The 24077-nt window shown below is 54.4% G+C and overlaps 2 protein-coding genes across 2 annotated transcripts; both read left to right on the forward strand.

The window, feature by feature from the left end:
* The first annotated feature begins 439 nt into the window (after positions 1-439).
* LOC138448084 (uncharacterized) lies at positions 440-19863 on the forward strand. Its single transcript, XM_069604625.1, has 11 exons — positions 440-1046; positions 1258-2081; positions 3844-5286; positions 5346-5967; positions 6179-7002; positions 8768-9808; positions 10300-10920; positions 12614-13654; positions 14146-15648; positions 17342-18382; positions 18874-19863. The coding sequence occupies exons 1-11, from the start codon at positions 440-442 to the stop codon at positions 19861-19863; spliced, it is 10557 nt and encodes a 3518-aa protein (XP_069460726.1).
* Positions 19864-21034: 1171 nt separating this feature from the next.
* Positions 21035-23198, forward strand: LOC138448085 (uncharacterized). Its single transcript, XM_069604627.1, has 3 exons — positions 21035-21420; positions 21582-22085; positions 22535-23198. The coding sequence occupies exons 1-3, from the start codon at positions 21035-21037 to the stop codon at positions 23196-23198; spliced, it is 1554 nt and encodes a 517-aa protein (XP_069460728.1).
* The last annotated feature ends 879 nt before the right edge of the window (positions 23199-24077 follow it).

The following is a 24077-nucleotide window of genomic DNA, read 5'->3' on the forward strand; positions in this document are numbered from 1 at the left end:
CACACAGATACAGTACTCCACTGTGCCCAACACCACCACACAGTTCCATTACTCAACTGTGCCCAGCACCACCACACAGCTACAGGACTCCACTGTGTCCAACACCACCACACAGCTGCAGTACTCCACTGTGCCCAAAAAAACACAGATACAGTACTCCATCGTGCCCAACACCACCACACAGTTCTAGTACTCCACTGTGCCCAGCACAACCACACAGCTCCAGTACTCCACTGTGCCCAGCACCACCACACAGCTACAGGACTCCACTGTGTCCAACACAGCTGCAGTACTCCACTGTGCCCAAAAAACACAGATACAGTACTCCACTGTGCCCAACACCACCACACAGTTCTAGTACTCCACTGTGCCCAGCACAACCACACAGCTCCAGTACTCCACTGTGCCCAACACCACCACACAGCTCCAGTACTCCATTATGCCGAGCACCACCACACAGCTACAGTACTCCACTGTGCACAACACCGCCATACAGCTCCAGCCCTCCACTGTGCCCAACACCACCACTGTACCCAACCCTGCACAGTTACAGTACTCTGCTGTGCCCAGTACCACCACACAGCTAGAGTACTCCACTGTGCCCAACACCACCACACAGCTCCAGTACTCCACTGTGCCCGAAACTACCACACAGTTCCATTACTACTCCACTGTGTCCAACACCACCATACAGTTCCAGTACTCCACTGTGCCCAACACCACCACACAGCTACAGTACACCACCGTGCCCAACAACACCACACAGCTGCAGTACTCTACTGTGCCCAACACCACCACACAGCTACAGTACTCCACTGTGCCCAACACCATCACACAGCTGCAGTACTCCACTGTGCCCAACACCACCACACAGCTACAGTACTCTACTGTGCCCAGTACCACCACACAGCTAGAGTACTCCACTGTGCCCAACACCACCACACAGCTCCAGTACTCCACTGTGCACAACACTACCACACAGTTCCAGTATTCCACTGTGCCCAACACCACCATACAGTTCCAGTACTCCACTGTGCAAAGCTACAGTACACCACCGTGCCCAACAACACAACACAGATGCAGTACTCCACTGTGCCCAAAACCACCACACAGCTACAGTACTCCACTGTGCCCCTCACCACCACACAGTTCCAGTACTCCACTGTGCCCAACACCACCACAGAGTTCCAGTACTCCCCTTTTTCCAACAACACCACCACACAGCTACAGTACTCCACTGTGCCTAACACCACACAGCTGTGCCTAACACCACCACACAGTTCCAGTACTCCACTGTCCCCAACAGCACCACACAGCGACAGTACTCCACTTTGCCCAGCAACACCACACAGCTACAATACTACACTGTGCCCAACAGCACCACACAGCTACAGTACTCCCCTTTGCCCAACACCACCACAAAGCTGCAGTACTCCACTGTTCCCAACACCACCACACAGCTACAGTACTCCACTGTGCCAAACACCACCACACAGCTGCAGTATTCCACTGTGCCCAGCACCGCCACACAGATCCAGTACTCCATTGTGCCCAGCACCACCACACAGCTACAGTACTCCACTGTGCCCAACACCACCACAGAGATCCAGCCCTCCACTGTGCCCAACACCACCACTGTACCCAACTCTGCACAGCTACAGTACTCTACTGTGCCGAATACCACCACACTGCTAGAGTACTCCACTGTGCCCAACACCACCACACAGCTGCAGTACTCCACTGTGCCCAACACCACCACACAGCTACAGTACTCCACTGTGCCCGACACACCACACAGTTCCATTACTACTCCACTGTGTCCAACACCACCATACAGTTCCAGTACTCCACTGTGCCCAACACCACCACACAGCTACAGTACACCACCGTGCCCAACACCACCACACAGCTACAGTACACCACCGTGCCCAACAACACCACACAGCTGCAGTACTCCACTGTGCCCAACACCACCACACAGCTACAGTACACCACTGTGCCCGACACCACCACACAGTTCCAGTACTCCACTGTGTCGAACGCCACCATACAGTTCCAGTACTCCACTGTGCAAAGCTACAGTACACCACCGTGCCTAACACCACACAGCTGTGCCTAACACCACCACACAGCTCCAGTACTCCACTGTACCCAACAGCACCACACAGCGACAGTACTCCACTTTTCCCAACAACACCACACAGCTACAATACTCCCCTGTGCCCAACAGCACCACACAGCTCCAGTACTCCACTGTGCCCAACACCACCACACAGCTCCAGTACTCCACTGTGCCAAACACCACCACACAGCTCCAGTACTCCACTGTGCCCAACACCACCACACAGCTCCAGATATTCACTGTGCCCAGCACAACCACAAAGCTACTGTACTCCACTGTGCCCAACACCAGCACACAGCTGCAGTATTCCCCTGTGCCCAACACCACCACACAGCTACAGTACTCCACTCTGCCCAACACCACCACACAGCTACAGTACTCCACTCTGCCCAAAACCACCACATAGTTCCAGTACTCCATGGTACCCAACACACCACACAGCTACAGTACTCCACTGTGCCCAGCACCTCCACACAGCTACAGTACTCGACTGTGCCCAACACCACCACAGAGCTACAGGACTCTACTGTGCCCAACACCACTACACGGCTGCAGTACTCCACTGATCCCAACACCACCACACAGCTACAGTACTACACTGGGCCCAACAGCACCACACAGTTCCAGTACTCCACTATGCCCAGCACCACCACACATCTACAGTACTCCACTGTGCCCAACACCACCACACAGCTCGAGTACTCCACTGTGCCAAAAACTACCACACCACTATAGTACTACACTGTGCCCAACACCACCACAAAGCTCCAGTACTCCACTGTGCCCAGCACCACCACACAGCTACAATACTCCACTGTGCCCAACACCACCACTATAAATCAACACCGCACAGATGCAGTACTCCACTGTGACCAGCACAACCACACAGCTAGAGTACTCCACTGTGCCTTACACCACCACACAGCTGCAGTACTCCACTGTGACCAGCACCACCACACAGCTACAGTACTCCACTTTGCCCAACAAAACCACACAGCTACAGTAGTCCACTGTGCGCAACAGCACCACAGAGCTACATTACTCCACTGTGCCACACACCAACACAAAGCTGCAGTACTCCACTGTGCCCAACACGACCACACAGGTATAGCGCTCCATTGTGTCAAACACCACCACGCCACACAGCTGCAGTACTCCACTGTGCCCAACACCACCACACAGCTACAGGACTCCACTGTGCCCAACACCACCACAAAACTGCAGTACACCACTGTTCCCAACACCACCACACAGATACAGTACTCCACTGTGCCCAACACCACCATACAGTTCCAGTACTCCACTGTGCCCGACACCACCACACAGCTGCAGTACTCCACTGTGCCCAACACCACCAAACAGTTCCAGTACTCCACTGTGCCCAACACCACCACACAGCTCCAGTACTCCACTGTGCCCAACACCATCAAACAGTTCCAGTACTCCACTGTGCCCAAACCTACCACACAGCTACAGTACTACACTGTGGCCAATAAGACCACAAAGCTCCAGTAATCCACTGTGCCCAGCAGAACCACAAAGCTACAGTACTCCACTTTGCATAACACCACCACACAGCTGCAGTACTCCACTGTGCCCAACACCACCACACAGCTACAGTACTCCACTCTGCCCAACACCACCACACAGCTACAGTACTCCCCTGTGCCCAAAACCACCACATAGTTCCAGTACTCCACGGTGCCCAACACACCACACAGCTACAGTACTCCACTGTGCCCAGCATCTCCACACAGCTACAGTACTTCACTGTGCCCAGCACTACCACACAGCTACAGTACTCCACTGTGCCCAACAACACCACACGGCTGCAGTACTCCACTGATCCCAATACCACCACACAGCTGCAGTACTCCACTGTCCCCAACAACACCACACAGCTACAGTACTCCACTGTGCCCGAAACTACCACACAGTTCCATTACTACTCCACTGTGTCCAACACCACCATACAGTTCCAGTACTCCACTGTGCCCAACACCACCACACAGCTACAGTACTCTACTTTGCCCAACACCACCACAAAGTTCTGGTACTCTACTGTGCCCAACACCACCACACAGCGACAGTACACCACCGTGACCAACAACACCACACAGCGACAGTACACCACCGTGCCCAACAACACCACACAGCGACAGTACACCACCGTGCCCAACAACACCACACAGCTACAGTACTCCACTGTGCCCAACACCACCACACAGCTACAGTACTCCACCGTGCCCTACACCACCACACAGCTACAGTACTCCACTGTGCTCAACACCACGACACAGTTCCAGTACTCCACCGTGCCCAACAACACCATACAGTTCCTGTACTCCACTGTGCCCAACACGACCACACACCTACAGTACACCACCATGCCCAACAACACCACACAGCTGCAGTACTCCACTGTGCCCAACACCACCACACAGCTACAGTACTCCACTGTGCCCAACGCCATCACACAGCTCCAGTACTCCACTGTGGCCAGCACCACCACACAGATACAGTACTCCACTGTGCCCAACACCACCACACAGCTCCAGCCCTTGCCTGTGCCCAACACCACCACTGTACACAACACCGCACAGCTACAGTACTCTACTGTGCCCAGTACCACCACACAGCTAGAGTACTCCACTGTGCCCAACACCACCACACAGCTCCAGTACTCCACTGTGTCCAACACTATCACACAGTTCCAGTATTCCACTGTGCCCAACACCACCATACAGTTCCAGTACTCCACTGTGCAAAGCTACAGTACACCACTCTGCCCAACAACACCACACAGATACAGTACTCCACTGTGCCCAACACCACCACACAGTTCCATTACTCAACTGTGCCCAGCACCACCACACAGCTACAGGACTCCACTGTGTCCAACACCACCACACAGCTGCAGTACTCCACTGTGCCCAAAAAAACACAGATACAGTACTCCATCGTGCCCAACACCACCACACAGTTCTAGTACTCCACTGTGCCCAGCACAACCACACAGCTCCAGTACTCCACTGTGCCTAGCACCACCACACAGCTACAGGACTCCACTGTGTCCAACACAGCTGCAGTACTCCACTGTGCCCAAAAAACACAGATACAGTACTCCACTGTGCCCAACACCACCACACAGTTCTAGTACTCCAGTGTGCCCAGCACAACCACACAGCTCCAGTACTCCACTGTGCCCAACACCACCACACAGCTCCAGTACTCCATTATGCCGAGCACCACCACACAGCTACAGTACTCCACTGTGCACAACACCGCCATACAGCTCCAGCCCTCCACTGTGCCCAACACCACCACTGTACCCAACCCTGCACAGTTACAGTACTCTGCTGTGCCCAGTACCACCACACAGCTAGAGTACTCCACTGTACCCAACACCACCACACAGCTCCAGTACTCCACTGTGCCCGAAACTACCACACAGTTCCATTACTACTCCACTGTGTCCAACACCACCATACAGTTCCAGTACTCCACTGTGCCCAACACCACCACACAGCTACAGTACACCACCGTGCCCAACAACACCACACAGCTGCAGTACTCTACTGTGCCCAACACCACCACACAGCTACAGTACTCCACTGTGCCCAACACCATCACACAGCTGCAGTACTCCACTGTGCCCAACACCACCACACAGCTACAGTACTCTACTGTGCCCAGTACCACCACACAGCTAGAGTACTCCACTGTGCCCAACACCACCACACAGCTCCAGTACTCCACTGTGCACAACACTACCACACAGTTCCAGTATTCCACTGTGCCCAACACCACCATACAGTTCCAGTACTCCACTGTGCAAAGCTACAGTACACCACCGTGCCCAACAACACAACACAGATGCAGTACTCCACTGTGCCCAAAACCACCACACAGCTACAGTACTCCACTGTGCCCCTCACCACCACACAGTTCCAGTACTCCACTGTGCCCAACACCACCACAGAGTTCCAGTACTCCCCTTTTTCCAACAACACCACCACACAGCTACAGTACTCCACTGTGCCTAACACCACACAGCTGTGCCTAACACCACCACACAGTTCCAGTACTCCACTGTCCCCAACAGCACCACACAGCGACAGTACTCCACTTTGCCCAGCAACACCACACAGCTACAATACTACACTGTGCCCAACAGCACCACACAGCTACAGTACTCCCCTTTGCCCAACACCACCACAAAGCTGCAGTACTCCACTGTTCCCAACACCACCACACAGCTACAGTACTCCACTGTGCCAAACACCACCACACAGCTGCAGTATTCCACTGTGCCCAGCACCGCCACACAGATCCAGTACTCCATTGTGCCCAGCACCACCACACAGCTACAGTACTCCACTGTGCCCAACACCACCACAGAGATCCAGCCCTCCACTGTGCCCAACACCACCACTGTACCCAACCCTGCACAGCTACAGTACTCTACTGTGCCGAATACCACCACACAGCTAGAGTACTCCACTGTGCCCAACACCACCACACAGCTGCAGTACTCCACTGTGCCCAACACCACCACACAGCTACAGTACTCCACTGTGCCCGACACACCACACAGTTCCATTACTACTCCACTGTGTCCAACACCACCATACAGTTCCAGTACTCCACTGTGCCCAACACCACCACACAGCTACAGTACACCACCGTGCCCAACACCACCACACAGCTACAGTACACCACCGTGCCCAACAACACTACACAGCTGCAGTACTCCACTGTGCCCAACACCACCACACAGCTACAGTACACCACTGTGCCCGACACCACCACACAGTTCCAGTACTCCACTGTGTCGAACGCCACCATACAGTTCCAGTACTCCACTGTGCAAAGCTACAGTACACCACCGTGCCTAACAACACCACACAGCTGTGCCTAACACCACCACACAGCTCCAGTACTCCACTGTACCCAACAGCACCACACAGCGACAGTACTCCACTTTTCCCAACAACACCACACAGCTACAATACTCCCCTGTGCCCAACAGCACCACACAGCTCCAGTACTCCACTGTGCCCAACACCACCACACAGCTCCAGTACTCCACTGTGCCAAACACCACCACACAGCTCCAGTACTCCACTGTGCCCAACACCACCACACAGCTTCAGATATTCACTGTGCCCAGCACAACCACAAAGCTACTGTACTCCACTGTGCCCAACACCAGCACACAGCTGCAGTATTCCCCTGTGCCCAACACCACCACACAGCTACAGTACTCCACTCTGCCCAACACCACCACACAGCTACAGTACTCCACTCTGCCCAAAACCACCACATAGTTCCAGTACTCCATGGTACCCAACACACCACACAGCTACAGTACTCCACTGTGCCCAGCACCTCCACACAGCTACAGTACTCGACTGTGCCCAACACCACCACAGAGCTACAGGACTCTACTGTGCCCAACACCACCACACGGCTGCAGTACTCCACTGATCCCAACACCACCACACAGCTACAGTACTACACTGGGCCCAACAGCACCACACAGTTCCAGTACTCCACTATGCCCAGCACCACCACACAGCTACAGTACTCCACTGTGCCCAACACCACCACACAGCTCGAGTACTCCACTGTGCCAAAAACTACCACACCACTATAGTACTACACTGTGCCCAACACCACCACAAAGCTCCAGTACTCCACTGTGCCCAGCACCACCACACAGCTACAATACTCCACTGTGCCCAACACCACCACTATAAATCAACACCGCACAGATGCAGTACTCCACTGTGACCAGCACAACCACACAGCTAGAGTACTCCACTGTGCCTTACACCACCACACAGCTGCAGTACTCCACTGTGACCAGCACCACCACACAGCTACAGTACTCCACTTTGCCCAACAAAACCACACAGCTACAGTAGTCCACTGTGCGCAACAGCACCACAGAGCTACATTACTCCACTGTGCCACACACCAACACAAAGCTGCAGTACTCCACTGTGCCCAACACGACCACACAGGTATAGCGCTCCATTGTGTCAAACACCACCACGCCACACAGCTGCAGTACTCCACTGTGCCCAACACCACCACACAGCTACAGGACTCCACTGTGCCCAACACCACCACAAAACTGCAGTACACCACTGTTCCCAACACCACCACACAGATACAGTACTCCACTGTGCCCAACACCACCATACAGTTCCAGTACTCCACTGTGCCCGACACCACCACACAGCTGCAGTACTCCACTGTGCCCAACACCACCAAACAGTTCCAGTACTCCACTGTGCCCAACACCACCACACAGCTCCAGTACTCCACTGTGCCCAACACCATCAAACAGTTCCAGTACTCCACTGTGCCCAAACCTACCACACAGCTACAGTACTACACTGTGGCCAATAAGACCACAAAGCTCCAGTAATCCACTGTGCCCAGCAGAACCACAAAGCTACAGTACTCCACTTTGCATAACACCACCACACAGCTGCAGTACTCCACTGTGCCCAACACCACCACACAGCTACAGTACTCCACTCTGCCCAACACCACCACACAGCTACAGTACTCCCCTGTGCCCAAAACCACCACATAGTTCCAGTACTCCACGGTGCCCAACACACCACACAGCTACAGTACTCCACTGTGCCCAGCATCTCCACACAGCTACAGTACTTCACTGTGCCCAGCACTACCACACAGCTACAGTACTCCACTGTGCCCAACAACACCACAGGGCTGCAGTACTCCACTGATCCCAATACCACCACACAGCTGCAGTACTCCACTGTCCCCAACAACACCACACAGCTACAGTACTCCACTGTGCCCGAAACTACCACACAGTTCCATTACTACTCCACTGTGTCCAACACCACCATACAGTTCCAGTACTCCACTGTGCCCAACACCACCACACAGCTACAGTACTCTACTTTGCCCAACACCACCACAAAGTTCTGGTACTCTACTGTGCCCAACACCACCACACAGCGACAGTACACCACCGTGACCAACAACACCACACAGCGACAGTACACCACCGTGCCCAACAACACCACACAGCGACAGTACACCACCGTGCCCAACAACACCACACAGCTACAGTACTCCACTGTGCCCAACACCACCACACAGCTACAGTACTCCACCGTGCCCTACACCACCACACAGCTACAGTACTCCACTGTGCTCAACACCACGACACAGTTCCAGTACTCCACCGTGCCCAACAACACCATACAGTTCCTGTACTCCACTGTGCCCAACACGACCACACACCTACAGTACACCACCATGCCCAACAACACCACACAGCTGCAGTACTCCACTGTGCCCAACACCACCACACAGCTACAGTACTCCACTGTGCCCAACGCCATCACACAGCTCCAGTACTCCACTGTGGCCAGCACCACCACACAGATACAGTACTCCACTGTGCCCAACACCACCACACAGCTCCAGCCCTTGCCTGTGCCCAACACCACCACTGTACACAACACCGCACAGCTACAGTACTCTACTGTGCCCAGTACCACCACACAGCTAGAGTACTCCACTGTGCCCAACACCACCACACAGCTCCAGTACTCCACTGTGTCCAACACTATCACACAGTTCCAGTATTCCACTGTGCCCAACACCACCATACAGTTCCAGTACTCCACTGTGCAAAGCTACAGTACACCACCGTGCCCAACACCACACAGCTGCAGTACTCCACTGTGCCCAAAACCACCACACAGCTACAGTACTCCACTGTGCCCAAAACCACCACACAGTTCCAGTACTCCACTTTTTCCAACAACACCACACAGCTACAGTACTCCACTGTGCCTAACACCACACAGCTGTGCCTAACACCGCCACACAGCTCCAGTACTCCACTGTCCCCAACAGCACCACACAGCGACAGTACTCCACTTTGCCCAACAACACCACACAGCTACAATACTACACTGTGCCCAACAGCACCACACAGATAAGTGCCCCCTTTGCCCAACACCACCACAAAGCTGCAGTACTCCACTGTGCCCAACACCACCACACAGCTACAGTACTCCACTGTGCCAAACACCACCACACAGCTGCAGTACTCCACTGTGCCAAACACCACCACACAGCTACAGTACTCCACTCTGCCCAACACCACCACACAGATACAGTACTCCACTGTGCCCAACACCACCACACAGCTGCAATACTCCACTGTGCCCAGCACCGCCACACAGATCCAGTACTCCATTGTGCCCAGCACCACCACACAGCTACAGTACTCCACTGTGCCCAACACCACCACAGAGATCCAGCCCTCCACTGTGCCCAACACCACCACTGTACCCAACCCTGCACAGCTACAGTACTCTACTGTGCCGAATACCACCACACAGCTAGAGTACTCCACTGTGCCCAACACCACCACACAGCTGCAGTACTCCACTGTGCCCAACACCACCACACAGCTACAGTACTCCACTGTGCCCGACACACCACACAGTTCCATTACTACTCCACTGTGTCCAACACCACCATACAGTTCCAGTACTCCACTGTGCCCAACACCACCACACAGCTACAGTACACCACCGTGCCCAACACCACCACACAGCTACAGTACACCACCGTGCCCAACAACACCACACAGCTGCAGTACTCCACTGTGCCCAACACCACCACACAGCTACAGTACACCACTGTGCCCGACACCACCACACAGTTCCAGTACTCCACTGTGTCGAACGCCACCATACAGTTCCAGTACTCCACTGTGCAAAGCTACAGTACACCACCGTGCCTAACAACACCACACAGCTGTGCCTAACACCACCACACAGCTCCAGTACTCCACTGTACCCAACAGCACCACACAGCGACAGTACTCCACTTTTCCCAACAACACCACACAGCTACAATACTCCCCTGTGCCCAACAGCACCACACAGCTCCAGTACTCCACTGTGCCCAACACCACCACACAGCTCCAGTACTCCACTGTGCCAAACACCACCACACAGCTCCAGTACTCCACTGTGCCCAACACCACCACACAGCTCCAGATATTCACTGTGCCCAGCACAACCACAAAGCTACTGTACTCCACTGTGCCCAACACCAGCACACAGCTGCAGTATTCCCCTGTGCCCAACACCACCACACAGCTACAGTACTCCACTCTGCCCAACACCACCACACAGCTACAGTACTCCACTCTGCCCAAAACCACCACATAGTTCCAGTACTCCATGGTACCCAACACACCACACAGCTACAGTACTCCACTGTGCCCAGCACCTCCACACAGCTACAGTACTCGACTGTGCCCAACACCACCACAGAGCTACAGGACTCTACTGTGCCCAACACCACCACACGGCTGCAGTACTCCACTGATCCCAACACCACCACACAGCTACAGTACTACACTGGGCCCAACAGCACCACACAGTTCCAGTACTCCACTATGCCCAGCACCACCACACAGCTACAGTACTCCACTGTGCCCAACACCACCACACAGCTCGAGTACTCCACTGTGCCAAAAACTACCACACCACTATAGTACTACACTGTGCCCAACACCACCACAAAGCTCCAGTACTCCACTGTGCCCAGCACCACCACACAGCTACAATACTCCACTGTGCCCAACACCACCACTATAAATCAACACCGCACAGATGCAGTACTCCACTGTGACCAGCACAACCACACAGCTAGAGTACTCCACTGTGCCTTACACCACCACACAGCTGCAGTACTCCACTGTGACCAGCACCACCACACAGCTACAGTACTCCACTTTGCCCAACAAAACCACACAGCTACAGTAGTCCACTGTGCGCAACAGCACCACAGAGCTACATTACTCCACTGTGCCACACACCAACACAAAGCTGCAGTACTCCACTGTGCCCAACACGACCACACAGGTATAGCGCTCCATTGTGTCAAACACCACCACGCCACACAGCTGCAGTACTCCACTGTGCCCAACACCACCACACAGCTACAGGACTCCACTGTGCCCAACACCACCACAAAACTGCAGTACACCACTGTTCCCAACACCACCACACAGATACAGTACTCCACTGTGCCCAACACCACCATACAGTTCCAGTACTCCACTGTGCCCGACACCACCACACAGCTGCAGTACTCCACTGTGCCCAACACCACCAAACAGTTCCAGTACTCCACTGTGCCCAAACCTACCACACAGCTACAGTACTACACTGTGGCCAATAAGACCACAAAGCTCCAGTAATCCACTGTGCCCAGCAGAACCACAAAGCTACAGTACTCCACTTTGCATAACACCACCACACAGCTGCAGTACTCCACTGTGCCCAACACCACCACACAGCTACAGTACTCCACTCTGCCCAACACCACCACACAGCTACAGTACTCCCCTGTGCCCAAAACCACCACATAGTTCCAGTACTCCACGGTGCCCAACACACCACACAGCTACAGTACTCCACTGTGCCCAGCATCTCCACACAGCTACAGTACTTCACTGTTCCCAGCACTACCACACAGCTACAGTACTCCACTGTGCCCAACAACACCACACGGCTGCAGTACTCCACTGATCCCAATACCACCACACAGCTGCAGTACTCCACTGTCCCCAACAACACCACACAGCTACAGTACTCCACTGTGCCCGAAACTACCACACAGTTCCATTACTACTCCACTGTGTCCAACACCACCATACAGTTCCAGTACTCCACTGTGCCCAACACCACCACCCAGCTACAGTACTCTACTTTGCCCAACACCACCACAAAGTTCTGGTACTCTACTGTGCCCAACACCACCACACAGCGACAGTACACCACCGTGACCAACAACACCACACAGCGACAGTACACCACCGTGCCCAACAACACCACACAGCGACAGTACACCACCGTGCCCAACAACACCACACAGCTACAGTACTCCACTGTGCCCAACACCACCACACAGCTACAGTACTCCACCGTGCCCTACACCACCACACAGCTACAGTACTCCACTGTGCTCAACACCACGACACAGTTCCAGTACTCCACCGTGCCCAACAACACCATACAGTTCCTGTACTCCACTGTGCCCAACACGACCACACACCTACAGTACACCACCATGCCCAACAACACCACACAGCTGCAGTACTCCACTGTGCCCAACACCACCACACAGCTACAGTACTCCACTGTGCCCAACGCCATCACACAGCTCCAGTACTCCACTGTGGCCAGCACCACCACACAGATACAGTACTCCACTGTGCCCAACACCACCACACAGCTCCAGCCCTTGCCTGTGCCCAACACCACCACTGTACACAACACCGCACAGCTACAGTACTCTACTGTGCCCAGTACCACCACACAGCTAGAGTACTCCACTGTGCCCAACACCACCACACAGCTCCAGTACTCCACTGTGTCCAACACTATCACACAGTTCCAGTATTCCACTGTGCCCAACACCACCATACAGTTCCAGTACTCCACTGTGCAAAGCTACAGTACACCACCGTGCCCAACACCACACAGCTGCAGTACTCCACTGTGCCCAAAACCACCACACAGCTACAGTACTCCACTGTGCCCAAAACCACCACACAGTTCCAGTACTCCACTTTTTCCAACAACACCACACAGCTACAGTACTCCACTGTGCCTAACACCACACAGCTGTGCCTAACACCGCCACACAGCTCCAGTACTCCACTGTCCCCAACAGCACCACACAGCGACAGTACTCCACTTTGCCCAACAACACCACACAGCTACAATACTACACTGTGCCCAACAGCACCACACAGCTAAGTGCCCCCTTTGCCCAACACCACCACAAAGCTGCAGTACTCCACTGTGCCCAACACCACCACACAGCTACAGTACTCCACTGTGCCAAACACCACCACACAGCTGCAGTACTCCACTGTGCCAAACACCACCACACAGCTACAGTACTCCACTCTGCCCAACACCACCACACAGATACAGTACTCCACTGTGCCCAACACCACCACACAGCTGCAGTACTCCACTGTGCCCAGCACTACCACACAGCTCCAGTACTCCACTGTGCCCAACACCACCACACAGCTCCAGTACTCCATTGTGCCCAGCACCACCCCACAGCTACAGTACTCCACTGTGCCCAACACCACCACACAGCTCCAGCCCTTCACTGTGCCCAACACCACCACTGTACCCAACCCTGCACAGCTACAGTACTCTACTGTGCCCAGTACCACCACACAGATAGAGTACTCCACTGTGCCCAAAACCACCACACAGCTACAGTACTCCACTGTGCCCAACACCACCACACAGCGCCAGTACTCCACTGTGCCCGAAACTACCACACAGTTCCATTACTACTCCACTGTGTCCAACAAGACCATACAGTTCCAGTACTCCACTGTGCCCAACACCACCACACAGCTACAGTACACCACCGTGCCCAACAACACCACACAGCTGCAGTACTCCACTGTGCCCAACACCACCACACAGCTACAGTACTCCACTGTGCCCGACACCACCACACAGTTCCAGTACTCCACTGTGTCAAACACCACCACACAGTTCCTGTACTCCACTGTGCCCATCACCACCCCACAGCTGCAGTGCTCCACTGTGCACAACACCACCACACAGTTCCAGTACTCCACTGTGCCCAACACCACCACACAGCTCCAGTACTCCACTGTGCCCAACACCACCACACAGCTCCAGATCCTCACTGTGCCCAGCACAACCACAAAGGTACAGTACTCCACTGTGCCCAACACCACCACACAGCTGCAGTACTCCACTTTGCACAACACCACCACACAGCTGCAGTACTCCACTGTGCCCAACACCACCACACAGCAACAGTACTCCACTGTGCCCAACACCACCACACAGCTGCAATACTCCACTGTGCCCAGCACCGCCACACAGATCCAGTACTCCATTGTGCCCAGCACCACCACACAGCTACAGTACTCCACTGTGCCCAACACCACCACAGAGATCCAGCCCTCCACTGTGCCCAACACCACCACTGTACCCAACCCTGCACAGCTACAGTACTCTACTGTGCCGAATACCACCACACAGCTAGAGTACTCCACTGTGCCCAACACCACCACACAGCTGCAGTACTCCACTGTGCCCAACACCACCACACAGCTACAGTACTCCACTGTGCCCGACACACCACACAGTTCCATTACTACTCCACTGTGTCCAACACCACCATACAGTTCCAGTACTCCACTGTGCCCAACACCACCACACAGCTACAGTACACCACCGTGCCCAACACCACCACACAGCTACAGTACACCACCGTGCCCAACAACACCACACAGCTGCAGTACTCCACTGTGCCCAACACCACCACACAGCTACAGTACACCACTGTGCCCGACACCACCACACAGTTCCAGTACTCCACTGTGTCGAACGCCACCATACAGTTCCAGTACTCCACTGTGCAAAGCTACAGTACACCACCGTGCCTAACAACACCACACAGCTGTGCCTAACACCACCACACAGCTCCAGTACTCCACTGTACCCAACAGCACCACACAGCGACAGTACTCCACTTTTCCCAACAACACCACACAGCTACAATACTCCCCTGTGCCCAACAGCACCACACAGCTCCAGTACTCCACTGTGCCCAACACCACCACACAGCTCCAGTACTCCACTGTGCCAAACACCACCACACAGCTCCAGTACTCCACTGTGCCCAACACCACCACACAGCTCCAGATATTCACTGTGCCCAGCACAACCACAAAGCTACTGTACTCCACTGTGCCCAACACCAGCACACAGCTGCAGTATTCCCCTGTGCCCAACACCACCACACAGCTACAGTACTCCACTCTGCCCAACACCACCACACAGCTACAGTACTCCACTCTGCCCAAAACCACCACATAGTTCCAGTACTCCATGGTACCCAACACACCACACAGCTACAGTACTCCACTGTGCCCAGCACCTCCACACAGCTACAGTACTCGACTGTGCCCAACACCACCACAGAGCTACAGGACTCTACTGTGCCCAACACCACCACACGGCTGCAGTACTCCACTGATCCCAACACCACCACACAGCTACAGTACTACACTGGGCCCAACAGCACCACACAGTTCCAGTACTCCACTATGCCCAGCACCACCACACAGCTACAGTACTCCACTGTGCCCAACACCACCACACAGCTCGAGTACTCCACTGTGCCAAAAACTACCACACCACTATAGTACTACACTGTGCCCAACACCACCACAAAGCTCCAGTACTCCACTGTGCCCAGCACCACCACACAGCTACAATACTCCACTGTGCCCAACACCACCACTATAAATCAACACCGCACAGATGCAGTACTCCACTGTGACCAGCACAACCACACAGCTAGAGTACTCCACTGTGCCTTACACCACCACACAGCTGCAGTACTCCACTGTGACCAGCACCACCACACAGCTACAGTACTCCACTTTGCCCAACAAAACCACACAGCTACAGTAGTCCACTGTGCGCAACAGCACCACAGAGCTACATTACTCCACTGTGCCACACACCAACACAAAGCTGCAGTACTCCACTGTGCCCAACACGACCACACAGGTATAGCGCTCCATTGTGTCAAACACCACCACGCCACACAGCTGCAGTACTCCACTGTGCCCAACACCACCACACAGCTACAGGACTCCACTGTGCCCAACACCACCACAAAACTGCAGTACACCACTGTTCCCAACACCACCACACAGATACAGTACTCCACTGTGCCCAACACCACCATACAGTTCCAGTACTCCACTGTGCCCGACACCACCACACAGCTGCAGTACTCCACTGTGCCCAACACCACCAAACAGTTCCAGTACTCCACTGTGCCCAAACCTACCACACAGCTACAGTACTACACTGTGGCCAATAAGACCACAAAGCTCCAGTAATCCACTGTGCCCAGCAGAACCACAAAGCTACAGTACTCCACTTTGCATAACACCACCACACAGCTGCAGTACTCCACTGTGCCCAACACCACCACACAGCTACAGTACTCCACTCTGCCCAACACCACCACACAGCTACAGTACTCCCCTGTGCCCAAAACCACCACATAGTTCCAGTACTCCACGGTGCCCAACACACCACACAGCTACAGTACTCCACTGTGCCCAGCATCTCCACACAGCTACAGTACTTCACTGTTCCCAGCACTACCACACAGCTACAGTACTCCACTGTGCCCAACAACACCACACGGCTGCAGTACTCCACTGATCCCAATACCACCACACAGCTGCAGTACTCCACTGTCCCCAACAACACCACACAGCTACAGTACTCCACTGTGCCCGAAACTACCACACAGTTCCATTACTACTCCACTGTGTCCAACACCACCATACAGTTCCAGTACTCCACTGTGCCCAACACCACCACCCAGCTACAGTACTCTACTTTGCCCAACACCACCACAAAGTTCTGGTACTCTACTGTGCCCAACACCACCACACAGCGACAGTACACCACCGTGACCAACAACACCACACAGCGACAGTACACCACCGTGCCCAACAACACCACACAGCGACAGTACACCACCGTGCCCAACAACACCACACAGCTACAGTACTCCACTGTGCCCAACACCACCACACAGCTACAGTACTCCACCGTGCCCTACACCACCACACAGCTACAGTACTCCACTGTGCTCAACACCACGACACAGTTCCAGTACTCCACCGTGCCCAACAACACCATACAGTTCCTGTACTCCACTGTGCCCAACACGACCACACACCTACAGTACACCACCATGCCCAACAACACCACACAGCTGCAGTACTCCACTGTGCCCAACACCACCACACAGCTACAGTACTCCACTGTGCCCAACGCCATCACACAGCTCCAGTACTCCACTGTGGCCAGCACCACCACACAGATACAGTACTCCACTGTGCCCAACACCACCACACAGCTCCAGCCCTTGCCTGTGCCCAACACCACCACTGTACACAACACCGCACAGCTACAGTACTCTACTGTGCCCAGTACCACCACACAGCTAGAGTACTCCACTGTGCCCAACACCACCACACAGCTCCAGTACTCCACTGTGTCCAACACTATCACACAGTTCCAGTATTCCACTGTGCCCAACACCACCATACAGTTCCAGTACTCCACTGTGCAAAGCTACAGTACACCACCGTGCCCAACACCACACAGCTGCAGTACTCCACTGTGCCCAAAACCACCACACAGCTACAGTACTCCACTGTGCCCAAAACCACCACACAGTTCCAGTACTCCACTTTTTCCAACAACACCACACAGCTACAGTACTCCACTGTGCCTAACACCACACAGCTGTGCCTAACACCGCCACACAGCTCCAGTACTCCACTGTCCCCAACAGCACCACACAGCGACAGTACTCCACTTTGCCCAACAACACCACACAGCTACAATACTACACTGTGCCCAACAGCACCACACAGCTAAGTGCCCCCTTTGCCCAACACCACCACAAAGCTGCAGTACTCCACTGTGCCCAACACCACCACACAGCTACAGTACTCCACTGTGCCAAACACCACCACACAGCTGCAGTACTCCACTGTGCCAAACACCACCACACAGCTACAGTACTCCACTCTGCCCAACACCACCACACAGATACAGTACTCCACTGTGCCCAACACCACCACACAGCTGCAGTACTCCACTGTGCCCAGCACTACCACACAGCTCCAGTACTCCACTGTGCCCAACACCACCACACAGCTCCAGTACTCCATTGTGCCCAGCACCACCCCACAGCTACAGTACTCCACTGTGCCCAACACCACCACACAGCTCCAGCCCTTCACTGTGCCCAACACCACCACTGTACCCAACCCTGCACAGCTACAGTACTCTACTGTGCCCAGTACCACCACACAGATAGAGTACTCCACTGTGCCCAAAACCACCACACAGCTACAGTACTCCACTGTGCCCAACACCACCACACAGCGCCAGTACTCCACTGTGCCCGAAACTACCACACAGTTCCATTACTACTCCACTGTGTCCAACAAGACCATACAGTTCCAGTACTCCACTGTGCCCAACACCACCACACAGCTACAGTACACCACCGTGCCCAACAACACCACACAGCTGCAGTACTCCACTGTGCCCAACACCACCACACAGCTACAGTACTCCACTGTGCCCGACACCACCACACAGTTCCAGTACTCCACTGTGTCAAACACCACCACACAGTTCCTGTACTCCACTGTGCCCATCACCACCCCACAGCTGCAGTGCTCCACTGTGCACAACACCACCACACAGTTCCAGTACTCCACTGTGCCCAACACCACCACACAGCTCCAGTACTCCACTGTGCCCAACACCACCACACAGCTCCAGATCCTCACTGTGCCCAGCACAACCACAAAGGTACAGTACTCCACTGTGCCCAACACCACCACACAGCTGCAGTACTCCACTTTGCACAACACCACCACACAGCTGCAGTACTCCACTGTGCCCAACACCACCACACAGCAACAGTACTCCACTGTGCCCAACACCACCACACAGCAACAGTACTCCACTCTGCCCAACACCACCACACAGCTACTGTACTCCACTGTGCCCAAAACCACCACATAGTTCCAGTACTCCACGGTACCCAACACACCCCACTGCTACATTACTCCACTGTGCCCAGCACCTCCACACAGCTACAGTACTTCACTGTGCCCAGCACCACCACACAGCTACAGTACTCCACTGTGCCCAACACCACCACATAGCTACAGGACTCTACTGCGCCCAAAACCACCACACGGCTGCAGTACTCCACTGATCCCAACACCACACACAGCTGCAGTACTCCACTGTAACCAACAACACCACACAGCTACAGTACTCCACTGGGCCCAACAGCACCACACAGTTCCAGTACTCCATTGTGCCCAGCACCACCACACAGCTACAGTACTCCACTGTGCCCAACCCCACCACACAGCTCGGGTACTCCACTGTGCCCAACACCACCACACAGCTCCAGTACTCTACTGTGCCCAACACTACCATACAGGTCAAGTATTCCACTGTGCCCAACATCACCATACAGTTCCAGTACTCCACTGTGCAAAGCTACAGTACACCACCGTGCCCAACAACACCACACAGCTACAGTACTCCACTGTGCCCAACACCACCACACAGTTCCAGTACTCCACTGTGGCCAACACCACCACAGAGTACCAGTACTCCACTTTGTCCAACAACACCACACAGCTACAGTACTCCACTGTGCCTAACACCACACAGCTGTGCCTAACACCACCACACAGCTCCAGTACTCCACTGTGCCCAACAGCACCACACAGCGACAGTACTCCACTTTGCCCAACACCACCACAAAGCTGCAGCACTCCACTGTGCCCAACACCACCACACAGATACAGTACTCCACTGTGCCCAACACCACCACACAGTTCCAGTAATCCACTGTGCCCAGCACCACCACACAGCTACAGGACTCCACTGTGCCCAACACCACCACACAGCTGCAGTACTCCACTGTGCCCAAAAAAAGCACACAGATACAGTACTCCACAGTGCCCAACACCACCACACAGTTCCAGTACTCCACTGTGCCCAGCACAACCACACAGCTCCAGTACTCCATTCACCCAGCACCACCACACAGCTACAGTACTCCACTGTGCCCAACACCACCACACAGATACAGTACTCCACTGTGCCCAACACCACCACACAGCTGCAGTACTCCACTGTGCCCAACACCACCACACAGCTCCAGTACTTCACTATGCCCAGCACAACCACAAAGCTACAGTACTCCACTGTGCCCAACACCACCACACAGCTACAGGACTCCACTGTGCCCAACACCACCACACAGCTGCAGTACTCCACTGTGCCCAACACCACCACACAGCTACAGTACTCCACTGTGCCCAAAAACACCACACAGCTAGAGTACTCCACTGTGCCCAAAACTACCACACAGCTGCAGTACTCCACTGTGCCCAACACCACCACACAGCTACAGTACTCCACTGTGCCCAAAAACACCACACAGCTAGAGTACTCCACTGTGCCCAAAACTACCACACAGCTACGGTACTCCATTGTGCCCAGCACAACCACAAAGCTACAGTACTCCACTGTGCCCAACACCACCACACAGCTGCAGTACTCCACTTTGCACAACACCACCACACAGCTGCAGTACTCCACTGTGCCCAACACCACCACACAGCTGCAGTACTCCACTTTGCACAACACCACCACACAGCTGCAGTACTCCACGGTGCCCAAAACACCACACAGCTACACTACTCCACTGTGCCCAGCATCTCCACACAGCTACAGTACTTCACTGTGCCCAGCACCACCACACGGCTGCAGTACTCCACTGATCCCAACACCACCACACAGCTGCAGTACTCCACTGTACCCAACAACACCACACAGCTACAGTACTCCACTGGGCCCAACAGCACCACACAGTTCCAGTACTCCACTGTGCTCAGCACCACCACACAGCTACAGTACTCCACTGTGCCCAACACCACCACACAGCTTCTGTACTCCACTGTGCCCAAAACTACCACACCGCTACAGTACTACACTGTGCTCAACACCACCACAAAGCTCCAGTACTCCACTGTGCCCAGCACCACCACACAGCTACAATACTCCACTGTGCCCAACACCACCACACAGCTCCCGTACTCCACTGTGCCCAACACCACCACTATACCCAACAACACCGCACAGCTGCAGTACTCCACTGTGACCAGCACCACCACACAGCTAGAGTACTCCACTGTGCCTTACACCACCACACAGCTACAGTACTCCCCTGTGCCCAAAACCACCACATAGTTCCAGTACTCCACTGTGCCCAACACCACCACTTAGCTCCAGTACTCCACTGTGCCCAACACCATCAAACAGTTCCAGTACTCCACTGTGCCCAAACCTACCACACAGTTACAGTACTACACTGTGGCCAACAAGACCACAAGGCTCCAGTACTCCACTGTGCCCAGCAGAACCACAAAGCTACAGTACTCCACTGTGCCCAACACCACCACACAGCTGCAGTACTCCACTTTGCATAACACCACCACACAGCTGCAGTACTCCACTGTGCCCAACACCACCACACAGCTACAGTACTCCACTCTGCCCAACACCACCACACAGCTACAGTACTCCCCTGTGCCCAAAACCACCACATAGTTCCACTACTCCACGGTGCCCAACACACCACACAGCTACAGTACTTCACTGTGCCCAGCATCTCCACACAGCTACAGTACTTCACTGTGCCCAGCATCTCCACACAGCTACAGTACTTCACTGTACCCAGCACTACCACACAGCTACAGTACTCCACTGTGCCCAACAACACCACACGGCTGCAGTACTCCACTGATCCCAATACCACCACACAGCTGCAGTACTCCACTGTCCCCAACAACACCACACAGCTACAGTACTCCACTGTGCCCGAAACTACCACACAGTTCCATTACTACTCCACTGTGTCCAACACCACCATACAGTTCCAGTACTCCACTGTGCCCAACACCACCACACAGCTACAGTACTCCACTTTGCCCAACACCACCACAAAGTTCTGGTACTCTACTGTGCCCAACACCACCACACAGCGACAGTACACCACCGTGACCAACAACACCACACAGCGACAGTACACCACCGTGCCCAACAACACCACACAGCGACAGTACACCACCGTGCCCAACAACACCACACAGCTACAGTACTCCACTGTGCCCAACACCACCACACAGCTACAGTACTCCACCGTGCCCTACACCACCACACAGCTACAGTACTCCACTGTGCTCAACACCACGACACAGTTCCAGTACTCCACCGTGCCCAACACCACCATACAGTTCCAGTACTCCACTGTGCCCAACACCACCACATAGCTACAGTACACCACCGTGCCCAACAACACCACACAGCTGCAGTACTCCACTGTGCCCAACACCACCACACAGCTACAGTACTCCACTGTGCCCAACACCATCACACAGCTCCAGTACTCCACTGTGCCCAGCACCACCACACAGATACAGTACTCCACTGTGCCCAACACCACCACACAGCTCCAGCCCTTGCCTGTGCCCAACACCACCACTGTACACAACACCGCACAGCTACAATACTCCACTGTGCCCAACACCACCACACAGCTCCAGTACTCCACTGTGTCCAACACTACCACACAGTTCCAGTAGTCCACTGTGCCCAACACCACCATACAGTTCCAGTACTCCACTGTGCAAAGCTACAGTACACCACCGTGCCCAACACCACACAGCTGCAGTACTCCACTGTGCCCAAAACCACCACACAGCTACAGTACTCCACTGTGCCCCTCACCACCACACAGTTCCAGTACTCCACTTTTTCCAACAACACCACACAGCTACAGTACTCCACTGTGCCTAACACCACACAGCTGTGCCTAACACCGCCACACAGCTCCAGTACTCCACTGTCCCCAACAGCACCACACAGCGACAGTACTCCACTTTGCCCAACAACACCACACAGCTACAATACTACACTGTGCCCAACAGCACCACACAGCTAAGTACTCCCCTTTGCCCAACACCACCACAAAGCTGCAGTACTCCACTGTGCCCAACACCACCACACAGCTACAGTACTCCACTGTGCCAAACACCACCACACAGCTGCAGTACTCCACTGTGCCAAACACCACCACACAGCTACAGTACTCCACTCTGCCCAACAACACCACACAGATACAGTACTCCACTGTGCCCAACACCACCACA

Source organism: Ambystoma mexicanum, chromosome 3q (genome assembly GCF_040938575.1).
Source record: "Ambystoma mexicanum isolate Mex_15411 chromosome 3q, UKY_AmexF1_1, whole genome shotgun sequence".
NCBI classification, from domain to species: domain Eukaryota; kingdom Metazoa; phylum Chordata; class Amphibia; order Caudata; family Ambystomatidae; genus Ambystoma; species Ambystoma mexicanum.